General features: G+C 36.0%; 1 protein-coding gene across 2 annotated transcripts in view; it reads left to right on the plus strand.

The window, feature by feature from the left end:
• The window catches only part of PALMD (palmdelphin), a 52,338-nt gene that overhangs the window by 2,738 nt on the left and 27,497 nt on the right, over positions 1 to 22,103 (plus strand). For both annotated transcript variants that reach the window (XM_069478272.1, XM_069478270.1), the window contains one exon: positions 19,034 to 19,114. In XM_069478272.1, the coding sequence (XP_069334373.1) occupies positions 19,034 to 19,114 (81 nt within the window). The remainder of the gene's footprint in view (positions 1 to 19,033; positions 19,115 to 22,103) is intronic.

Below are 22,103 nucleotides of genomic sequence, written 5' to 3' on the forward strand. Positions count from 1 at the left end.
ACCTCAACTAAAACTCAGAGAGTATCTTCTCATTTTAACTTTTTCCTCCTATTTCTCTACACTGAAGGAATTTTTCTGTACTTCAAGAACAAAATCACAGGTCAGGCGCAGTGGCTCACTCCTGTAATCCTAGCATTCTGGGAGGCCGAGGCGGGAGGATCGCTCGAGGTCAGGAGTTCGAGACCAGCCTGAGCAAGAGCGAGACCCCGTCTCTACTAAAAATAGAAAGAAATGATCTGGACAGCTAAAAATATATATAGAAAAAAAAATTAGCCGGGCATGGTGGCACATGCCTATAGTCCCAGCTAGTTGGGAGGCTGAGGCAGAAGGATCCCTTAAGCCCAGGACTTTGAGGATGCTGAGCTAGGCTTACACCATGGCACTCTAGCCAGGGCAAAAGAGCGAGACTCTGTCTCAAAAAAAAAAGAAAAAAGAACAAAATCACAAGGCAATTGCCTAATGTACCCAGACACAGCAACTCACAGACTTCACTTTGGAAGAAAAAAAAACTTTTACACTATAAGTGCTATTTGATTTTTATATTAAAATTTGTTTCTCCAAATTCTGACTGTGAAATGAAATAATTTTCACTGTTGTATTCATTCTACCTCATTTTAGGTGTGTAAAAGTCATAATTTCCAATGTAAAGAATTGAAGAAATAAAATATATGCCTATAACTTGACAGAACCAAGTATCAGTCTTCTTTTTCTCAAAAAAAAAGATTAAACACATTAAGTAGTTGGAATGTGGCACCTAGGCTCTCAAAGTGAAAACTAAATTACTGTGATGGTGCCATTCATTTCACATATCAGTAAATTGAATTCTAGATTAGTCAGAAGTCTTCCCAAGATTCAAAGAGAATAAAGGCAAAATTATGGAAGTATACAGAAACAATTTTTTTAAAAAAGGTATTTCAGTTTGAGTGTACCAAATATAGATTCTGTTTTACACAATTATATACTTTCATGTTCCTCCTTCATTACTCCATCCATGTACCAACTCTTCCCTTGCTAAATTAATGGTTAAAGTGCTTCTCAGCCAGAGTTCAGTTTTCTACTATAATTCGAAAAAAGGGCTGCTTCAAACTGATTAAATATTAGGCTTCATCTTTTAAAAGTCTCTTGAGGCTCTTTTCAAGTTTGTGCATACTTTAACAAATAGCTGATTTTTATACAAAAGAAGAGTTAATTGAAATAGACTAATAATTTGAAATTCACTTTTCACATTACTGGAACTGACAATACCCGTGTCTCCGGCATTCTGGGGAAGAGTGGGATGAAGGACTGAATGTATCACTGACAGAGTCGTCCCTCCTGAGTTCCTCTCTGGAAGTGAACATGGCCCACCCTGAAGAGCAGGCAGAGGCCCAGGTGGATTCCCCCCAGAAATAAAAAGATCCCCTAGGACAAGTAACATTCCATACACTCTTGACATCCTTCTCCACAAGGAACTCATTTTCTTATCTTCATGCCTACGGTGATATTGGAAAATGCCATTACTAACTAATATAGGGATGCTCAGACTGGAGAACTAGACCTTAACCCGTCTAGAGATCATAGACTAGCAAAATCTGTACTGTTTGAGTGGAGAATTCAGAAGAATTCTGAGAACTGGAATCAATTTTGAGAGAACAGATCTAGCTGAGGAAAGGAGAGGTAAGAAGAAAGCTGACATTTTTATTCTCATGAAGGCTTGCTTTTAAGCATAAGGACTGTGTATCATCAACTCATTCTCTCATGCCTTTATTCAATTCATGGTTATCGGGCACCTGCTATGTGCCAAGTCTTACTCATTTAAATGAAAAGAGATAAAATAAGAGGAATTGGGAGTGCCCAGGGTGGGCATGGGAGTGGGATGCAATTTTAAGTAGAGTGGTCAGGGTGTGCTTCACAGAGAGGGTGATGTTTGAGCATAAACACGAAGGAGTTGAGCTCTGTCAAAAGCTAGACAACAATAATAATCACAAGTACAAGCACCTGCCCAGGACTCTCTCCATTTGGAAAGGAGCCACATAAAGTCCTGACACTGGAATTTGAGCAACAGAGCCAGATTTGCCCGCCAAAGCAGCTCATGACGCACAAAAAAATAAGGAGCTCTCACATTTCCCAGGATCCACTCTCTATTTCTTTCCATTCCCAAAGAATTTTTTCTTGACTTGTAAGTATAGGAATTTAAGAGGCAGGAAGTTTTTTGCATAAAACAGAAATCTCCACAGTACAAAGACTAATATTAAAACAATAACGTGAACAGAGACAGGTTCTAGTTATTTCTTTACCACATGTTCTTTGTCACTGGGCTCTGTATCTTGTCTCATTCTTTATTTGTCGATATCTGGAATCTTCTATCAATCAATGAGACAGTTCATGACCCAAAAGCAGGACCTGCTATGTAATTTGTGGGGCCCTGTACACAAGGAAAATGTGGTGGCCCTTGTTCAAAAAGTATTTGAAATTTGAAGATGGTAACATCAGAACTTTTATGCTGTGTGCTGGGTCCTTCTGAGCATGATGCCCTGATGACTTCACAAGTCACCTGTACAAGAAGTCGGCCCTGCTTTTGTATTCGAGTCCAGCCACATATATTTTCCCCTATTCATTCTACCTGCACAAATAAGACCATGAAAACAAGAGCAAACAGCCTGGATCTTGACCAAAGTCTACCTTAACATATTTGGATTATGTGACTTCTTAAAGAATGAACAGCTAAAAGAACTCACAATGCATCATTGTTAACCAACATATCTCATTGTTAAGACATAGTTATGGGGAAAACTTCTAATTTGTCATGAGCATTCAAAGACATTCACATGAAGGTGGTACATGAAGATGTAGCAGTCTTCTTAATGAAGATGTCCGGTGCCAGAATATTCAAACAATAAAGCCTCCGCACAATTTTCCACAGTGCTGTACCAAGATTACATGTTTCTTCCAGAGAGGGAAATGTTTCTTCAAACGAATATGCTACACCACATTTCTTTGCCAAACATAATAGCCCACCCATAAAGGAGAGCATGTGATGAGGTATAATAATTTGATAGCTCATTAAGGAAATTGCTTTTTGATAACGGGGGAAGGTTTTTCCAGTGTGCAACAGAATGATAATGCTACTTTGCTAAGTCCTCCACTGATGAGGCTCCCCATGAACTTTCTGAACATTACTGGGTGGTCAAAAGGCCAATCTGCTTCTTTAGAAAACTGTGATTAAAATAAATTAGAGAATAAGCATCTAAGACTAACTAGACTATAAACAAATGCAGCATAGTTCAGTGCCAATGCTGAAATAGGACTTCCACTTCCTAATCTGCAGTTTCAAACTACCTAGCCTCTCTTAAAATAAAATGAGAATATTTTAATTTATTTTAATGGCAGTGGTGTCATTTTGGGAAGAGACTCCATGAAAATTTAAGAAGTCCCTCACCCAGAAACTTGTGGCATGTATACTTTCCTAAAACATCATCAAAGTAGTTTGAATGAGATCTGTACTCAACAGTTTTTATGTAAATCCCTAGGGAATGAGAGGATTCCATCAAGCCATTTAAGACATAGAACAAGGTTATCCTCAGAGCCTCTAAATGGAAATCAAAACTGGCTTCTGTCTTAAGCATCAAGTTTTCAATGTAAGACTGCATCAATGATTGGCATAGGATGACATAACATAGTCAAATGAGCTACAACAGCTATTCCTAATCCATCTGTGCTAATAAATCTAGAATATAAAAGACATCTCTTAAGCAAAATAATTCTGAGATTACTAACAAAAATAACAGCATCTATTCTTACATAGTATTTAGGCTTTAAAAAAATAAAACGTTTTTGTTTGATGACTTGGGATATGGAAAATAAATAAATAAAAGTAAAAACTTGCACATTCATTATCTCTTTTATCTAAATAGTACTTTCAAAAGCATATGTTACCATTGCCATTTTATAGGTGGAAAACCTAAGGCTAGGAAAAGTTACGGGATTAAAGGCTGGAACTTGAATCCACTCTTCTGCTTGTCAGATTCTCTGACCACAACATCATCATAAATTCTTACAAACATCGAAACTGAGATCCTCACCCCTCTTCACAACTTCCTCACGTTTCTGTCGTTCACTCTTATGAATGAGTTTGAAGTGGAACCAAGAGAAGAATCTCTGGAGCTTCTACTTTGCTTAACCACATTTTTTTTATTTTTTTTTATTTTTTAATAGGTAAATATACATATAAAATATACCATCTTTATCATTCTTAAGTGTACAAATAGGTGGTAATAAATACATTGACATTAATTTTGTCCTTCCTTTCTTCTTCCTCCTCCCCTTCCCAGACTCTGGTAATAGCCAATCTAGTCTTCATTTTCATGAGGTCCACTTTTTTTTTTTAGCTCCTGCATATGAATGAAAACATGCATTTTTTTTCTTTCTGTGCTTGGCTTATTTCAGTTAACATAATAGCCTCAAGTTTCATCCATATTGTTGCAAATGATAGGATTTCATTCTTTTTATGGCTAAATAATATTTCACCGTGTATATATAACACATTTTCTTTATCCATTCATCCATTGATGGGCACTTAAGTTGGTCCATATTTTGGCTATTGTGAGTAGTGCTGCAATAAACATGGAAGTACAGATATCTCTTTGATAGGTTGATTTTCTTTCTTTTGGGTATATGCCCAGTAGTGGAATTACTCGATCATACTGAAGTTCTATTTTTAATTTTTTGAGGAACCTCCATACTGTTCTCCACAGTGGTTGCACTAATTTACATTCCTACCAAAAGTGTACAAGGGTTTCCCTCTCTCCACATCCTCGCCAGCATCTATTATTGCCTGTCTTTTTTTTAAAATAGATTTAGGTGCTACAAGTGCAGTTTTGTCACATAAATATATTGCATAGTGATGAAGCCTGGGCTTTTAGTGTAACCATCACCTGAATAGTGTACATTGTACCCAACAGGTAATACCTCATCCCTCGCTCCCTCTCACCCTCCCACCTCTTGGAGTCTCCAATGTCTCTTATTCCTTACACATTGATTAGCTCTCGCTTATAAGTGAGAACACGTGTTATTGTCTGTCTTTCTGACACAAGCTGTTTTAACTGGGATGAGACGATAATAGCGTTGTGGTCTTGATTTGCATTTTCTCTCATGATTAGTGATGTTGAGCATTTTTCATATACCTGTTGGCCATTTGTATGTCTTTTGAGAAACATTGGTTCAGATCTTTCCCCATTTTTTTGTTTGTTTATTTATTTATTTATTTATTTTTGCTATTGAGCTTAACCAAATTTTTTAACCCCAAACAGTCCTTGACCCCCTGCAGTCTCCTCCCAGCTTCCCCAGTCTGCCAGGAGTAAAGGTGGGCAAGAAGAGAATGTGGTTCCATTTCAGAAGCATTGGTCATTGTTTTAAGAGAGCTGGAATGGAATTAAAGTCATTTTTCAGAGCATCCAATATGCCAAGATATTCGTTTGTTACCTCCCACCATCCTCTTCCATTGCACAGTCTCTTACCTCCAGCTAAAACTTCTTAAGGAAAAGATGTCTTTGCATCTTTCACAGTTCACCCAACAGTGAGCTCAATACTAGCTGGAGCTCAAAAAACAAAACAAAACAAAAACAAAAACAAAACAGAACTATCCTGAGTGAGTGAATGAATGAATGAGCAAATACAATCATGCTGAGAAGCGGGAAAAGCTAATGATTGTCTGGCCTGCTAACAGATTTCCTTTCACTGAAGAGCTGGCCAAGTTTACCATGACCTCTTGATTATTCAGGGTCTTGTTTTGTGTTTGTTGCTTATCCTTGTTTTGTATTGTTTTGTCACTATTCATTAGAACAAACAAGAAAGGATATACAAAGGAATAAAAGAGTAGAACACAAGCTGGACCTATGTAGAAATCTGTTAGAATGTGTTGTAAGGTTGGGAAAGAAATTAAAGTTCCTGAATAAAATGAAGTCTAGAAAATTTGCCCTTTTCAATTTACCCTATAGGTATTTAATAGTAGTGATAACCATGCCCAATTTCCATGGCTAACTTAAGAATTAGGACATTTCAAATCTAGGTGCAGACATAATCATAGGACCAGGAGAAAACTTAGAGATCTTTTTGTCCACATTCCCACCCTCTTTATACTATGCTAAGAGCTGCTCACCCAGCTTCTCCTTGAGTACTCCTAATATCGGGTGGATCAATACCCCCAAAAACACTCTATCCCATTTAAGAACAGCCTTCTGGGTTAAGAGCTCTGACACACTGTTCCAGAATCTGGTTGCTTTCATTTCCACCCGGTCATCATGACTGTAGCCCCTGAAGCTATACAGCTTCATTTTCTGGATTTCAATCATTCCTCATAGCACAGACTCATTCTGGACACTCTCCAAAATGTCAGTGTCACTGTTATAAGTTGGTGCTGAAAGTTGAACAGAACTCTGACCAGTACAGAGCCCTTGGTGTTATAATGTCCCTTATTTGGGGAATTATATTTCTACTGACGTATTTGGCAAGTAATAAGATGTGGTATAAAAAGTATCACCCTTGGAGTTATAGAAATTAGCTTCAACAAAAGTTCCTCCACTAGACCAAAAGTGAATAAACTCTCTAGTTCTCATCTTCAGGGTCTCTAAAGTTAAGAATAAGAATTAATTTATAAAAGTTCAGTAAAGAAGTCAGATATACAATGAATATAAAAAAATCAATAGCTTTCTGCCCTGGGGACAAGAATCCCTATTCAACAAATGGTGCTGGGAGAATTGGTTAGCCACTTGTAGAAGACTGAAACAGGACCCACAGCTTTCACCTCTCACAAAAATCAAATCACGGTGGATAACAGACTTAAACCTTAGGCGTGATACAATCAGAATTCTAGAAGAAAATGTAGGAAAGACTCTTACAGACATTGGCCTAGGCAAAGAATTTATGAAGAAGACCCCCAAGGCAATCACAGCAGCAACAAAAATAAATGAATGGGACATGATTAAATTAAAAAGCTTCTGCACAGCCAAAGAAACAGTCCAGAGAATAAACAGACCACCTACAGAATGGGAAAAAATTTTTGCATACTACACATCAGATAAAGGACTGATAACAAGAATCTATTTAGAACTCAGGAAAATCAGCAAGAAAAAATCAAGCAACCCTATCAAAAAGTGGGCAAAGGACATGAATAGAAATTTTTCAAAAGAAGATATAAGAATGGCTAACAAACATATGAAAAAGTGTTCAACATCTCTAATCATCGGGGAAATGCAAATCAAAACCACAATGAGATATCACTTAACCCCAGTGAGAATGGCCTTTATCAAAAAAACCCAAAACAACACATGTTGGCGTGGGTGTGGAGAGACAGGAACACTCATACACTGCTGGTGGGACTGCAAACTAGTGCAACCCCTGTGGAAAGCATTATGGAGGTATCTTAAACAGATTCAAGTAGACCTGCCATTTGACCCAGCAATCCCATTACTGGGCATATACCCAAAGGAAAAAAGGTCATTCTGTAACAAAGGCACATGTACCCAAATGTTTATAGCAGCACAATTCACAATAGCAAAGATGTGGAAACAACCCAAATGCCCATCAATACATGATTGGATTAGTAAACTGTGGTATATGTATACCATGGAATATTACTCAGCTATAAGGAATGATGAAGATACGACATCTCTATGGTTCTCCTGGAGAGAGTTGGAACCCATTATATTAAGTGAAGTATCCCAAGAATGGAAAAACATGCATCACATGTACTCACCAGAAAATTGGTTTCCCTGATCATCACCTAAATACAAATCTGGGAACGACACCAATTGGACATCAGACTGAGGTGGGGGGTGGGGGAGGGGATGGGGGTATGCCTACACAATGAGTGCATTGCGCACTGTTTGGGGAGTGGTAACACTTGAAGGTGCTGACTCGGGAAAGGGGGGGTGGGGAAAAATATGAAACTATTGTTTTTAACTTGCACTGTTCACTTAATAATTTATCATGAATAAAAAAAATAAAAATAAAAAAAATAGCTTTCTGAACAATAATAATCAAGAAAATATAATGTGGAAATATCTCATTCCTAATAGCTACAAAGTAAAAAAAAATATTAAAACCTAAAAATAATCCTAGTAAGGAAATGTGCTGGATTTATATGAAGAAATGGTTTTTATACCTACTAGGCAAATGTGCAGGATTTATATAATTAAACTGTACTAAGTGGCATACTATATGTGACTAAAGATGCATACCATTCCCGAATGTGCAGTTTGAAAACAGAAAATCTGTCATATACTCCCAAATTTAAGTTTAACTCAATGTCAATCACAATCTCTAAGAAGGCATTCTCATTCACTGCTAGTGAAAGCATGAAATTGCTGATACAGGACAACTTGGCAACTGGTATAAGAACACTCAAAAACTATTTTATACTTTGGCCTAGAATTTCATTACAAGAAACATATACCAAAAAAATAAGAGATGCACACAAAGATGGGCATCCTAAGACGTTCATAATATAACAGAGTCATTTCTTATAGAACAAAAGTGGAAACATACTCAATGGTCAAATTTAGAGATTAGCTGAACAGATTTTGTGTGTGTGTGTGTGTGTGTGTGTGTTGGAATAATATAGAGCCATTAGAAATAATTTAGAAGACTATTTAATAACATGGTATTCCATTATATTCATCATATATTAAAAGAAACATCTCATATTACTAAACATGTAAAATTAAAATTAATCTCAATTTTATATGAACTATAATAAATCAGGCAGATACAAATATTATATAATACCATCAATCTCCATCTCTGGATAGTGATCATTATTATTAAGAATAACTTTTTAAATTCTATCAAGGTGTATAGTTTTTTTTGTTTGTTTGTTTGGTTGGTTGGTTGGTTGGGTTCTTCAATTTGGTGGGGTTTAAGGAGGAATAAGGAATTGAGTTTTCAATTTTGTTTCTATTGGAATTTAACAAAAAAATTCCAAGGTCCAACTAGAAAAATAAGTTACTGCTATTAATCAAGACATTTTTGATAAAAGCAATAAAGGAAAACTTGTCTAATAAAATGTTAATTTTCCTTATTGATGCATGATCTAAACTGTATAGTATTGGTACCAAAATCAATATTTAGAAAAACTATAGAGATAACCTGGAACAAGACCATAATGTATATTTTAAAACATGGTAAATAATAAAATTTACATCCTAAATCAATAAGAAAGAATTATTTGATAAAATTTCAGATAATTACTTAAAAATTTAGAAAAACAATTAGATCTTCAGCATCTACCATAAATCAAAACACATTCAGTTGGATTATAGAAGATTTTTAAATCTTTAGAGAACTAGAAGAAAATATGTATTAATAATTACTGGATCTCAGATGACAAATGATATTAAAAACATCCAAGCAATACAAAAAAGTTTCAGTACTTCTAAAGACATCATAAATACAATTTAAAGGCAAATATTAATAACAAAAAGCATTTACCACCTAATATGGCAAATAAAAAGTTACAATCCCTAATTTAAAATCTTACAAATTATTAAGTAAACAATTAATAGGCTTCACAGAAAAATAAGTTGACATTACAAATAGACAATGTAAAAAGAATTAATACAAATACCCAAAAAAATTTGTACCCCCATATATCCTGAATTAAGTAAAAGAAAAGAAAATTATGAATAATATTTGACCATGCTAATCTCATTAAAACATCACTGAAATACTATTTTGTTCTATTCAAATTGCTAAAGTATTTTTTACTTATAATATTCATAATTAGTAAGAGAAAGATGATGGACACTGTTTTGTGAAAATATATGTTAAAACAACTTTACATTAAAGTGTTTTAGCAATCTGTATCAATAATTTTTAAAACATCCATACCCCTTGACTTAGTAACTAACTTCTAGGAAGCTATCCTAATGAAATAATCAGAGAAAAGTGGCCTAAAATTTAGATACAAAAAACTTCATCACACAATTACTTATAATAGCAAAAGATTCAAAACAACCTAAAAACCAGAAAAGAGGGACTTGATTAGACAAATGATATTTTGAATTTAATATTTTATTTTTTATTTTATTTAATTTTATTTTATTTAATTTTTTATTTTTAATAAAATTTAATTACATGGGAAATGTTCATGACATAATATTAAGTACAAAAAATGGAACACAAAACTGTATGTATGGGCCTCCTTGGTTTGTGCACGTGTTTGTGTAAGCATGTATATCTGTGGTTTGGGTGTATTGAAAAAAGACTGGAATAAAATGTACCAAATTATTGCCAGTAGTTCTTCCTAAAGTAGTAGAATTCTGGGTGATTTTTATATTTTTCTTTAAAATTGTCTGAATTTTCCAAATATTCTATGATTAACATATCCTATAAATTTTATAGTTTATACTTACTACTAATAAAATTAATCATTAATTTAGGTCCATCACCCCTATCAGCCAAGATGTTTTGTTTTGGGTTTTTTTGTCATAATTTTTTTTTTCTTTTCTTTCTTTAGAGAGAGACAGGGTCTTGCTCTTGCTCAGGCTGGTCTCAAACTCCTGACCTCAAGTGATCCTCCTGCCTTGGCCTCCCAGAATGCTAGGATTACAGGTGTGAGCCACCGCACCGGCTCCAGCCAAGATGTTTTGAAATCTTGATTTGGTCATCTTTTATTGCATTGCTTTCCAAATCTTGATCATTAAAACCACCAGAAGCAGTTTTTAACATAAAACTTCCAGCCCTCCCCAAATTCATCCTAGAAATTCTGATTCAGAAGGTCACCACAGGCCATGTATGGTGGCTCACACTAATAATCCCAGCACTTTGGGAGGCCAAGGTGGGAAGATGGCTTGAGGCCAGGAGTTCAAGATCAGCCTGGGCAACATAGAGAGATCCCTGTACAAAAATATTAAAAAAATTAGCCAGGCATGGTGGTTCACACCTGTAGTCCCAGCCACTTGGAAAGCTAAGGCAGGAGGGATCACTTAAGCCCAGGAGTTTGAGGTTAGAGTGACCTATGTTGGCGCCACTGCACTGCAGCCTGAGTGACTGTCTCTAAACAAATAAATAAATAGGGTTACCCCAATATGTCTATTTGTATTTGTTTGTTGTGTTTGTTTAATATTGGTTGTCTATTTATCTTCCTACAGGGCATTGGTTTAAAAAAAGTTTAAGACCTTCACCTTCAAATAAATATTCCTTTCTGTTCATGTTTCCACAAGAATAAAGTAGAAACAGTCAAACGCCATGGTGAAACTAAGACATACCGCATTGCCATGATCTAGATATCTTCATTCCTTCGTTTCTTCACCTACATAATGGAAATAAACATGATCCCTACGTCATAAAGATTTAGAGAAGATTAAATAAATAAATTGATACATTTATGTTCTTTAAGTAGTTCCTAACACATAAAAAATCTCAGTAAATGTTAGCTATTATTATGATCATAATAATCTTCCACATCTACAGATCTTGAAATAATTAAGCAACAAAAAATAATGGAAGTTTTAAATGCTTTGTTTGTAGTAATTGAATGCTACCACCTAGACATTTCTTTTCTAAATTCCACATTCCTTGTCTATTAATAAATATATTTCATTCTACAACTTTGCTAAGAATTCACCAGTCTTCAAATATTCATAATTCACCTTTTTCCCTTCTTCAAAATTCGGAGCATTTGCCACTTTCAGTTTTCTGGTATCTTTTCACCTCATCCAAGATTCCAAGGAGATTACTTAACAATATTTTTCTGTCACGTCTATAAATTTTTCTACTTCCTGAAATGAAACTCATCAGAGACAGAAGACTACAGTAGCTCTGTCTTTGCTGTTCTATTTTCTCTTGGGCTGCAATTTCCCTTTAAGTATTTTTGTTCTACCCTTTCAGGATCAAGATTATTCTCCTTAATCAAAAATATAAAAGTAAAGTAGGAGTGGAAGAGTTGTATTTTTCACTGTCATTTTAATATTACACTATGCAGCTCAGCGGTAGTCTTCTTACCTTTATCTTTTTGCTCTCACACACACATGCGCGTGCACACACACGCACACAGGCTTTTTGTGCCCTCAGTGCTTTTCATGAGTTTTGCATCTTCACATCATCCTGGATTTATGCCTTATTTACATTATTACAAACAGGTTTCACCCTCTTATCTGTATTCTCAGCTGCATGAACTCATTGGGAAGCTCTCAGTGATATTAAGCTATTTAACTATTTGGTTTGGTTCTTTTGTAGTAGCTGTCTTTCCTTCTCATCTGAGATCATTTTTAATTGTGTCCATGTTTCCATTTGTAAATTGCCCATTCTTTATGATCTATCTTCCCTCTTTAAATGTTTTCTCCTTTTTCAAGAATTTTTTAAAGAATTTTTTTCAAGAATTTTCAAAATCTGCTTTCATTGAAATCTAGTGAACTTCTATCTATGCCCAGGATTCTTTTCTAGAAATATTGTTAGCACATTCCTTTCCTTCCTTTTAAAAATTTTTTTTATTTGTAGTTATTATGGGTACATAGTAGTTGTATACACATAAAATGTTACATGTGATGTTCTGATACAGGCATACAATGTGCATTAATCAAATCAGGGTGATTGGGGTATTCATCACCTCATCACCTCAAGCATTTATCATTTCTCTGTGTTAGGAACATTCCAATTCCACACTTTTAGTTATTTTCAAGTATACCATAACTTATTGTTGATGATAGTCACTTTGTTGTGCTATAAAATATTGTTTGTTCTAATTCTCTAACTATATTTTTGTACTTACTAACCATCCCCACTTTATCCCCCCATCCCTGCTACTCTTCCCACACCCTAGTAACTATTATTCTACTGTCTACATGAAATTAATCGTTTTAATATTTAGTTCTCACATATAAGTGAGAACATGTGAGATTTTTCTTTCCATGCTTGGCTTATTTCACTTATTTGTTCTCCAGTTCCACCCATGTTGTTGCAAATGGCAGGAGTCATTCTTTCTATGGCCATATAATATTCCATTACATATATGTACCACAATTCCTTTATCCATTCATCTGTTGATGAACACTTAGGTTGATTCCTAATCTTGGCTATTGTGAATAGTGCTGCAATAAACATAGGCATACAAATAGCTTTCTGATATACAGAATTCTCATCCTTTGTATATATACCCAGCAGTGGGATTGCTAGATCATATGGTAGTTCTATTTTTAGTTTTTTGAGGAACCTCCATACTGTTCTCCACAGTGGTTGCACTAATTTATGTTCCTACCAAAAGTGTACGAGGGTTCCCCTCTCTCCACATTCTCACCAGCATTCATTATTGCCTGTCTTTTTTATAAAAGCCATTTTAACTGGAGTGAGATGATAGCTCATTGTAGTTTTGATTTGCATTTCTCTGATGCCTAATGATGTTGCGCATTTTTTCATATACCTGTTGGACATCTGTATGTCTTCTTTTGGGAAATGTCTATTCAGATCTTTTGCCCATTTTTAATCTAACTATTTGATTTTTTTCCTATTTAGTTGTCAGAGCTCCTTATACATTCTAGTTATTAATCCCTTGTCGGATAGGTAGTTTGCAAATATTTTCTCCCATTCTGTGAGTTGTCTCTTCCATTTGTTGATTGTTGCCTTTGCTGTGCGAAGCTTTTAAGTTTGATGTTATCCTATTTGTCCAATTTTGCTTTGGTTGCCTGTGTTGTAGGGGTATTACTCAAGAAATCATTGCCCAGGCAAATGTCCTGAAGCATTTTCCCAATGTTTTCTTTTAGTAGTTTCATAGTTTCAGGTCTTAGTTTTAAGTCTTTAATCCATTTTGATTTGATTTTTGTATATGGTGAGAAATGAGGGTCTAGTTTCATTCTTCTGCATGTGGATATCCAGTTTTCCCAGCACCATTTATTGAAGAGACTGTCCTTTCCCCACTGTATGTTCTTGGCACCTTGGTTCAAGATAAATTCACTATAGATGTGTGGATTTATCTATGGGTTCTCTTTCTTCCGTTGGTCTATGTGTCTGTTTTTATGCCAGTACCATGCTATTTTGATTACTATAGCTCTGTAGTATAATTTGAAGTCAGGTAATGTCATTCCTCTGGTTTTGTTCTTTTTGCTCAGAATGGCTTTGGCTATTCTGAGTCTTTTGTGGCTCTGTATAAATTTTAGGATTATATTTTATGTTTCTGTAAAGAATGTTATTGGCATTTTGATGGGGAACATCCCTTTCTTCCAAAGTTACCATTATTTGCACAATACCAGCCAGCTCCGCGTTGTTGGTAGTATTTAATTCTAATAAGCGGCTTCTACTATTGTTCTCTTCAGACCCTAAGCATGGATGATATCAGCAAAGCTAGTCATGAAGTTATAAGATGCTCAGCTTTTAGCAGAATGAATCAGAAAACATTTGACTAATTGAATTCGCTCATCATTGCTTCTAAGTTGCCTCTTCCAACTGTTTCAGCTGATTTAGGAAAACACTTGTCCCCTCTTTCTGCTCAGGGAGTATGATGGCTTCTATTTTTATTTACTTTTATCCTTGTCTAAATGCCCACAACCATGACCATGCTTTTTCCCTTTTTCTTTTCTTTTTTTCTTTTTTTTTTTTTTTCTTTCTTTTGGGTGGAGACAGTGAAGAAAAGTAAAAAGAGCCCAGGACTGAGAAGTAAGAAGATCTGCTCACTAGTCTTGGCTCTGCCGCTACATACCTTATGAAGCAGGTCACTTAACTTCTTGAGGTTTCAAACTCTTACATGTAAAATGAAGTATTTGGACCGCAGGATCACTAAATCTCTTAAAACTTGTGGTATCATGACGCAGTGACTGTTCTGTCTTTTTGCTCCTTGTAATCTGTTTATTTGAAATGACACGTGCCCTTCCTTTGCTCCTTTCAGCTATGTGGCCCATGTATCAAGCTCTATCATAAATAATACCTAACTGACCCCAAAATAAAGTTCCATGTGGGTGCCCCTCCTCCTATGCCACCTAAATGCAAGTGCTTCATGGAGATTCTGTCTTTAGTCCTCCTTCCTTTTTCATAAAAACATCCCCCATATGCTCTCATCCATCCCTTCCACAATGCCCACATCTTTATTTCCAGCTCTGATCCTCTTCTCTCCACCAACATTCCAAGTGCCTACCAGATAATGCCTCCTACTTATCCCAGGGCACCTCAAACTTGGTGTGACTCCATCATTTCTCCTCCCAAACTTTCTTCCTTCTCCTGATTGTCCTATTTCTATGCACAATTCTGTTCTCCCGTCAGTACCTAGGCAGAAAAGCATTTCAATGGACTCCTCTCTCTCCTGCATCCATGTGTCATCGGTTGCAGGTCCTGCCATTCTAACTCCTTGGTATCTCTGACATCCGTGCCTCTGCTCCTTCTTGTTCAGGCTCTCGTGGCCTTATTTATGAGTTGTGCAGTAGCCCAACTGATTATCCCCTTCAAGTCCTCTCCCTTCAGTAGCTACTGCACAATGAGGCTATATTAAACTTCTTAAAACATGGTTTTAACTCTACCATTCTCCTCCCTGATATTGCTCCTTACCTCGATACATAAACTCCAAATCCCTTGTCATGCCATTCAACATTCTCTGCTGAGAATCTGTCCTCATCCAGTTATTCTTACTTTCCTTGTACAGTAACTTAGATTCCAGGCTTGCTGTTCCAAAGAATATCCCAATATTCTAGTTACAGGCCTTTGCTCACATCCAGCCTTTGACTTAAATACCACTTCTCCCCACTCCCCAGCCCCCCAACCCCCAGGAACTATCCAACTCAGATGCTACTTCAAAGCCTCCCCTAACAACATTATAGAAGCAACCTTTCCCCGTCTCCCTTCAACCCTAATAGTACCTTACTTGTGCCTTAGTAACAACATATATTACTACTAAAGTTATTATGTAATAACTTTATGTCTTAGACTATAGTTACTTGCACAAATGACTTTATGAGATATAAGTTCCTTAAGGAAAGCATCTACTTCTGAATAACTTTTAAACAGTGCACAACTCCTAATGTTACCTTGAATATAACATTTGTACATAAGTACTTAAGTATTGGAAGAATTAATAATTATACAACTCAGGATTAATCCTGCCTTTTTGACAGAATCAGGCATATGAGAATATTAGCTAACAATTAATCAATAATGTCTCTAAAATACTCACACTCTTAAGTATTGTGCTAATTTTTATCAAGTATGTGATTGCAGTAATATCATTGGATCATAGGTAGTCATAATAACTTTGTAGTTTCACAAGATAAATAAATTAATTTCAAAACAATTAAGAGATAGCCTTTTACAGAATTGGAATTTGTGATTGTCACTTACTAAAATAGACTAAGTCAGACAACTAAAAATGTAGACAAATGTTCATTGAACAAAAAGTGCAGGTAATTGAACGTTGAGAAGTAAAAAGCAATAAAAGTTATTCATAATGGTTACATTGTAACCATTAATGTCTGAATTGCCAGGTTACAACAGCTATCTATAGAGGTGCGTCAGCTTCTGGGGAAATTTTAGGAAGCAGATGGCATTTCACATCTATTTATTCCATGATAATTTGGGAAGGAATTAGCTGACTATGATAACTTTTAGTATGCTAGCAATAGAGGTAGATACACAACTTAAGGTTGACCTATAGTTTATCCCACCATACTAAAACTAAATTATTGTCATACTGTTTTTCAATAATGCTTATAGAGTCCTGTGAAATTTGGCAAAAGGATAATAACTTACTGCAGATGGATATCTTATGAGAAAAAATTACTCCTATCTTAAAATAGGATCATGGCTGTAACATCAGAAAATTACCTTCCTACCTACCTGACGGATACAAGAGAGGCATCACGTTACCTCTGAGTGACAAAACATCAGTATTCCTTAGCAACCCTTGTATGAGCCTGGTGTTGCCAAAACACTTCAGATGCCCTGCCTCTACCCACAGCTTCAATTACCTGATTACTAACCCCAAGATGAAACCAGCCCAAACTGGCAATCAACAGGGGAGGGGAGGCATTGCTGGGTTCAGCAATCCCTAGTCACCACACACAATGTGCTCTTCTCTATGGGCTGTTCATGGAGAGACAGGTCCAGCACCAGCGTCTGGGGAACTGAAAAAGTGCTCCCTTCTCGTAAGAGGTCCCACTTGCTGCCTGCTGTCCTAGCGCGGCCTCCAGACACAGTACTTCACGATGGAGAGGACGATGAGGGAAATTGTGACTAGCTTGACTAAATTCCCACTCAAGGAAATAGTACAGTGAATTAGCTAAGAATGTGGCAGCTGCCCTCAAACTGCCTGGGTTCAAATCCTGGCTTTGTCACTTATTAGTTATGAGAACTTGGATGAGTTACTCTCCCCTAAACTTTCATTTCCTCTTTTGTGAAATGAAAATTATTATAGTATTTCTTTGTTATGATGAGTATTAAGTGAAATAGTGCCTGTAAAATATTTACCAAAATATTGGCACAATAAATTTAAAATATAACTAATATCTGCTCAGTAATAGCCTCTAGATATAGTGGAGAAATGACTCATAGAGGTTTTCAGAGTTATTTTTACTAATAATCTGATTTCATCCAAAGAAAGAAGTGATTTTAAAGACCCATGCTTGCTGCCTAGCTATTTTTTCAAAAAAAAAAAAAACACTGTTTATGAAATTCAAAAAGTAATGCTGATGAAGGCAAATATTCTTCTTATACATAAATAAAAATGGGACAAAGTTGGAGAACAACATATTGTTTTTCTTCAACAAATGTACGTCAACTTATACATCAAAAAAGAATTTTTATCTTCACAGTAGTCACATCAGGAAGTCATGCACTTATTTCAGCAATGCTGCCAAATAGTTTTGGAACTCTTTCTTCCAAATTACCTCCTGAGCCTGCTTCACATTCTTTTGGATATCTTCACTGGCAACAAAATTTTATCCTTTGGGAGTTTTCAATTTTGAAAGCAGATTTAAAACCAACACTTATGAATAAGATGGAGGAGAATGTCACCTCTGATCAAAAATGAGGAAAGACCTTTTTTCATGGCTAATCAAATATCTCAAGCAATTCCAGATAGAGAATCTCTAAAACATCTCAAACCAATGAAAGCATTGTCAAACTTAACATGTTGCTTTCTGTGCAATTAAAAAGTCATGTGTTTATTTATTTAATGTCATTAAATACTTCTAGAGCACTATGTGTCAAGCACTGTTCTAGGAACTGTTACATATATTAGTTCATTTAATGCTCATACCTTACGAGGTAGCTACTCTTCGTATCCCCATTTTATAGATGAGGTCATTGGGGCACAGAAAAGTTAAGGATTTGTCCAGGGACACAGAGCTAGTGAATGGAGGAGCCAGAAATCAAACCCAGACTGTCTACTTAGTATATTTGCATATTTTCTAAAAAGTACAACCTCTATGTATTAATACCTATGCTTTCTGAGTTTTTTGAGGTAATGTAATTTAAACTTTGTAAAAGATATCATATCTCTCCATGAATTTTGTTTTACTTCAGCTAAAAGCCCTCCTAGTGCTAAGAAGTATTATCCGAATTCTTTTTCCCTATCTTCCCAGAGCAAGTTATGCAAGGATGAAATAGTCCTACTTTCTAGCTTCCTTAGTTTTCTAACAATCCATGGGCTATCCAGTTTTTCCACATTAACCACATCTTTCACCCAGAAACTTCTTAGCCTTGTGCTGGGAACATCTCTCTCCTCACAATGTTTCCTCATGCCTATTTCAAAACTCCCTCCTTAAAATTCACTTTTCCTGTTGCATCACTCAGTAGGTCAATCTTACTAGACTAACAAGAAAGAAAGGAAAGGGGAGTGAGGAAGGAAAGACACTAAAATATTTTTAAGTCCTCTTTGAAAAAGCACCTTTTGTTTCCCATAAGGAAAATGCTTTGAATGCTTCACTTTACATTCCTTTGCTTTAAAATATGAGTTTCCGAAGCAGCTTCATACCAATGCCAAGAGCATATTGGTGGCCGGCCATTCAGATAATGACAACAACCCCAAGGAAACACATTTAAGCAAATTAAAAAAATAAAATATGTTGGAACTTTTTCATTTCAGGATAAAAGAAAAATACAGGAAGAAATATCACAGAAACGTCTGAAAATAGAGGAAGAAAAACTAAAGCACCAGCATTTGAAGGTAACTTATGACTTTAATTTCATTCAAATTATTTTGCACTCAAATATCCTAATGGTACTGGAATTTGAATAGTGAAGATATTTTAGGAAAACAAAAAATCCAACATAGTTTTACTAGCATTCTAATAACCATAGGGGAGGCCAAGAAGCTAGTAATATTTGCATATGAGACTAATATCTTCTGGCAAACGTGGAAAGTCGAAAACATGGTTTTATTACTTTTGCCCTTTATTACAGAATTTCCTAATTTTCTTGGGTAACCTTGAGGATTCAGCCTTGAGAATTTGGCCCTGCTTGCAGGCTTGCTTAACCTCCCTAGGGGGCGGATCCAGCTAGGAAGTTCCTTTTGAAATCAATGAAAGGCCAGCCATTCCCCGGGGGTGCAGAACAGACAGTGTCTGGCCTGGTCAAGGATGCTTGCATTTAAAAACTCAATGCTATGAATCCAGTGTTGTTTGAGCATGGCTTGGGATTTTGTTTTATTTTGTTTTGACAGAACATGAGATCATAACCAGAAATAAACCTCCATTTTTAAAATCAGACTTTACATCTTCCACTGGGTGTGGTCATTGTGTAATTAAAGCACATTGAGTTTCAACACTTTATTACGTAGCTTAGTGACAGGATGCAAGCAAATGACAAACAGGAGCTCCTTGTGAACAGGCCCAAGCAGGAAACTGTACTTATCTGGCAGGGCTGCTATCAATAGATATAATGAATCCCCTAAACGAAACAATGCTGTACACTCATGGGTTCCACTACCTTAAGTGAAACTTGCCAAATTCAGCTAAATCCATTTTTCTAATGGAACAAGTGACCACCTCTGGAAACAAACATAATTTTAGATTCCAATTAGACTCAGTTCTCTGGACTCTGCTTCTTTGCTCATATACAAGTTGACATTTCCGATGTTTGATGGATAATTTCAAAGCATCGTTAGTCTGCCGTCCTTACAATATGTCACATTGAATTTACATGAGTAGTGGACATACTCAAGAAATGCCTTGTGTACTCCCAGAAAATCAATGAAATAAAAACAAATTTTACCAAGTTATTCAGTATAATTCAAATGAAGTCAACAGTCAAACTAGAACAACTTTTGAGATAGGCCATTTCTAACTCCAAAACCAGAGCTCACTTGCTTGCTCTCTCTCTCTCTGTCTCTCTCTTTCTCATACACACACACACACACACACACACATAAACAATTTACACACAATTTGGATCTCCCAGGGAACTACTTCCTGCTTCTGAGTAAACTGATAGCTCTCTAGCATTCAGCAATTGCTATCCCTGCAGAATGGGTACCAAAGGACGGTAGAGCTCACAATAGAAGAAAAGGTTTAAATATCCGCTCAGTTCATTCTAGAAAGTAAGTTTCACATAGGAAAATCCTGACTAACTGACAGGTCCATTTCTGAGGTGGCACTTCATTTTGGTACTTGCCAAAAGCAGTCCAGAGAGTAATACACATTCTTCTTTGTTGGTTTGCTTTCTGGAACCCAGCAGGCCTCTTCTAATCCAATCCAATCAAAGCATTTATCATCTTTGGAGTGCTGTACACAGTTGTGCAGATTGTATACTGCACAAAGATACCTGAAATGGGGGTGCTAAAATTCTGCCCACACTCTCACGTACTCTGTCCCAGGGCTGCTTATACCTGGAACAAGAGGTTTTCATTTTCTCTGCACGAAGGTGCTATCCAATTTCCCAAGGTGTGCAATGGCCCAAAATGGTGTGTGTGGTGTGGAGTGGGAGGAGAAGGAAATGACACCTTTTCTTAATTTCAGAAATTCGGTATTAAATAAGACAAGCTACATGATAGGTTTTTTAATTTAAATTAGAGTATAAGCATTAATTTTTTAATCTGGGGTGGCCAAAAAAGGTTTTATTAAAGGTGTGGGATTAAAGCTGAGTCTGATAAGTAGAATTTATATAGATGTACATAGGGCCTTTCAGTCAACAAACATTTATTAAGCACCTATTATGTGGGACATGAAGAATATAAAATACAACTTAGCCTGTGCCCACAAATGATAACTGACACATAAACTCATAATGACACCTATTCTGTGATGAACTCTATATGGGATGCACAAACTGCAAAGGGAACACAGAGGAAAGAGTAGCTGTTTCAATAGAGAACATTCTTCCAAGTTTTCAGAACACAGTTGGCTATATCAAACAGAAAGTGGGCATAATTCCAAAATGGGATTCAAAAATGTGCAAAAGTATTTTAAAAATCAATTCTACATGTTCTACAAACTCTATTGGCCTCTACAGTTACCAGCCTGTCTCTTAGTTTGTTCTCCATCCATTTGTCCTGGTTCCCATGACTGTCCTCATCATGTCCCCAATTGCAAATATTTTCATTAGACTTCACTGACACTTGTTAAACAACATGAGTTGAAACATTTACAAAGTGCTCCTCCTATATGAGTATACACACACATTTCAAAATAGTTGTAGTAACTCTCTCTGATGTGCTTTAGCTCCTGAGCCTGACATCATACATGATGTGCTGGCAAGGGAACTTCCGGGGGCACAGTTAACATTCTAATATTCAGACAATTCTGAGATTTGTACACGATGGATTTTCTTGACTAGCAATATGATCACAATCTCAATCTCATGCCACCTACAGTCAAGCTAGAAAATTTACTTTTCTGTGAGTCCATTCAATTCATGATATAAGACACTAATGTATTCCTAAAGTCTACTATAACTGCTTTGTAGAATGTAGAAGTGCTTCAGGAAAACCTTTCCCTAAAAAACTACCAAAAGGTCTTCTATTGCCTGCAAGTCACTTGTACTTTCACTTAGTTCATATGGCTTTTGATTCTGAATGTCATTGTGAAATATATTTTATTATATTCATTAGCTTCATATACTAAAGCATAAGTCAAAACTGACATAAAAGCAAAACAGTTGCTTTGATTACAATAATATGCGATCATATCAGATCATTTTGACTGTACATCCAAACTGTG

The sequence above is a fragment of the Eulemur rufifrons genome, chromosome 8 (genome assembly GCF_041146395.1).
Source record: "Eulemur rufifrons isolate Redbay chromosome 8, OSU_ERuf_1, whole genome shotgun sequence".
NCBI lineage: Eukaryota > Metazoa > Chordata > Mammalia > Primates > Lemuridae > Eulemur > Eulemur rufifrons.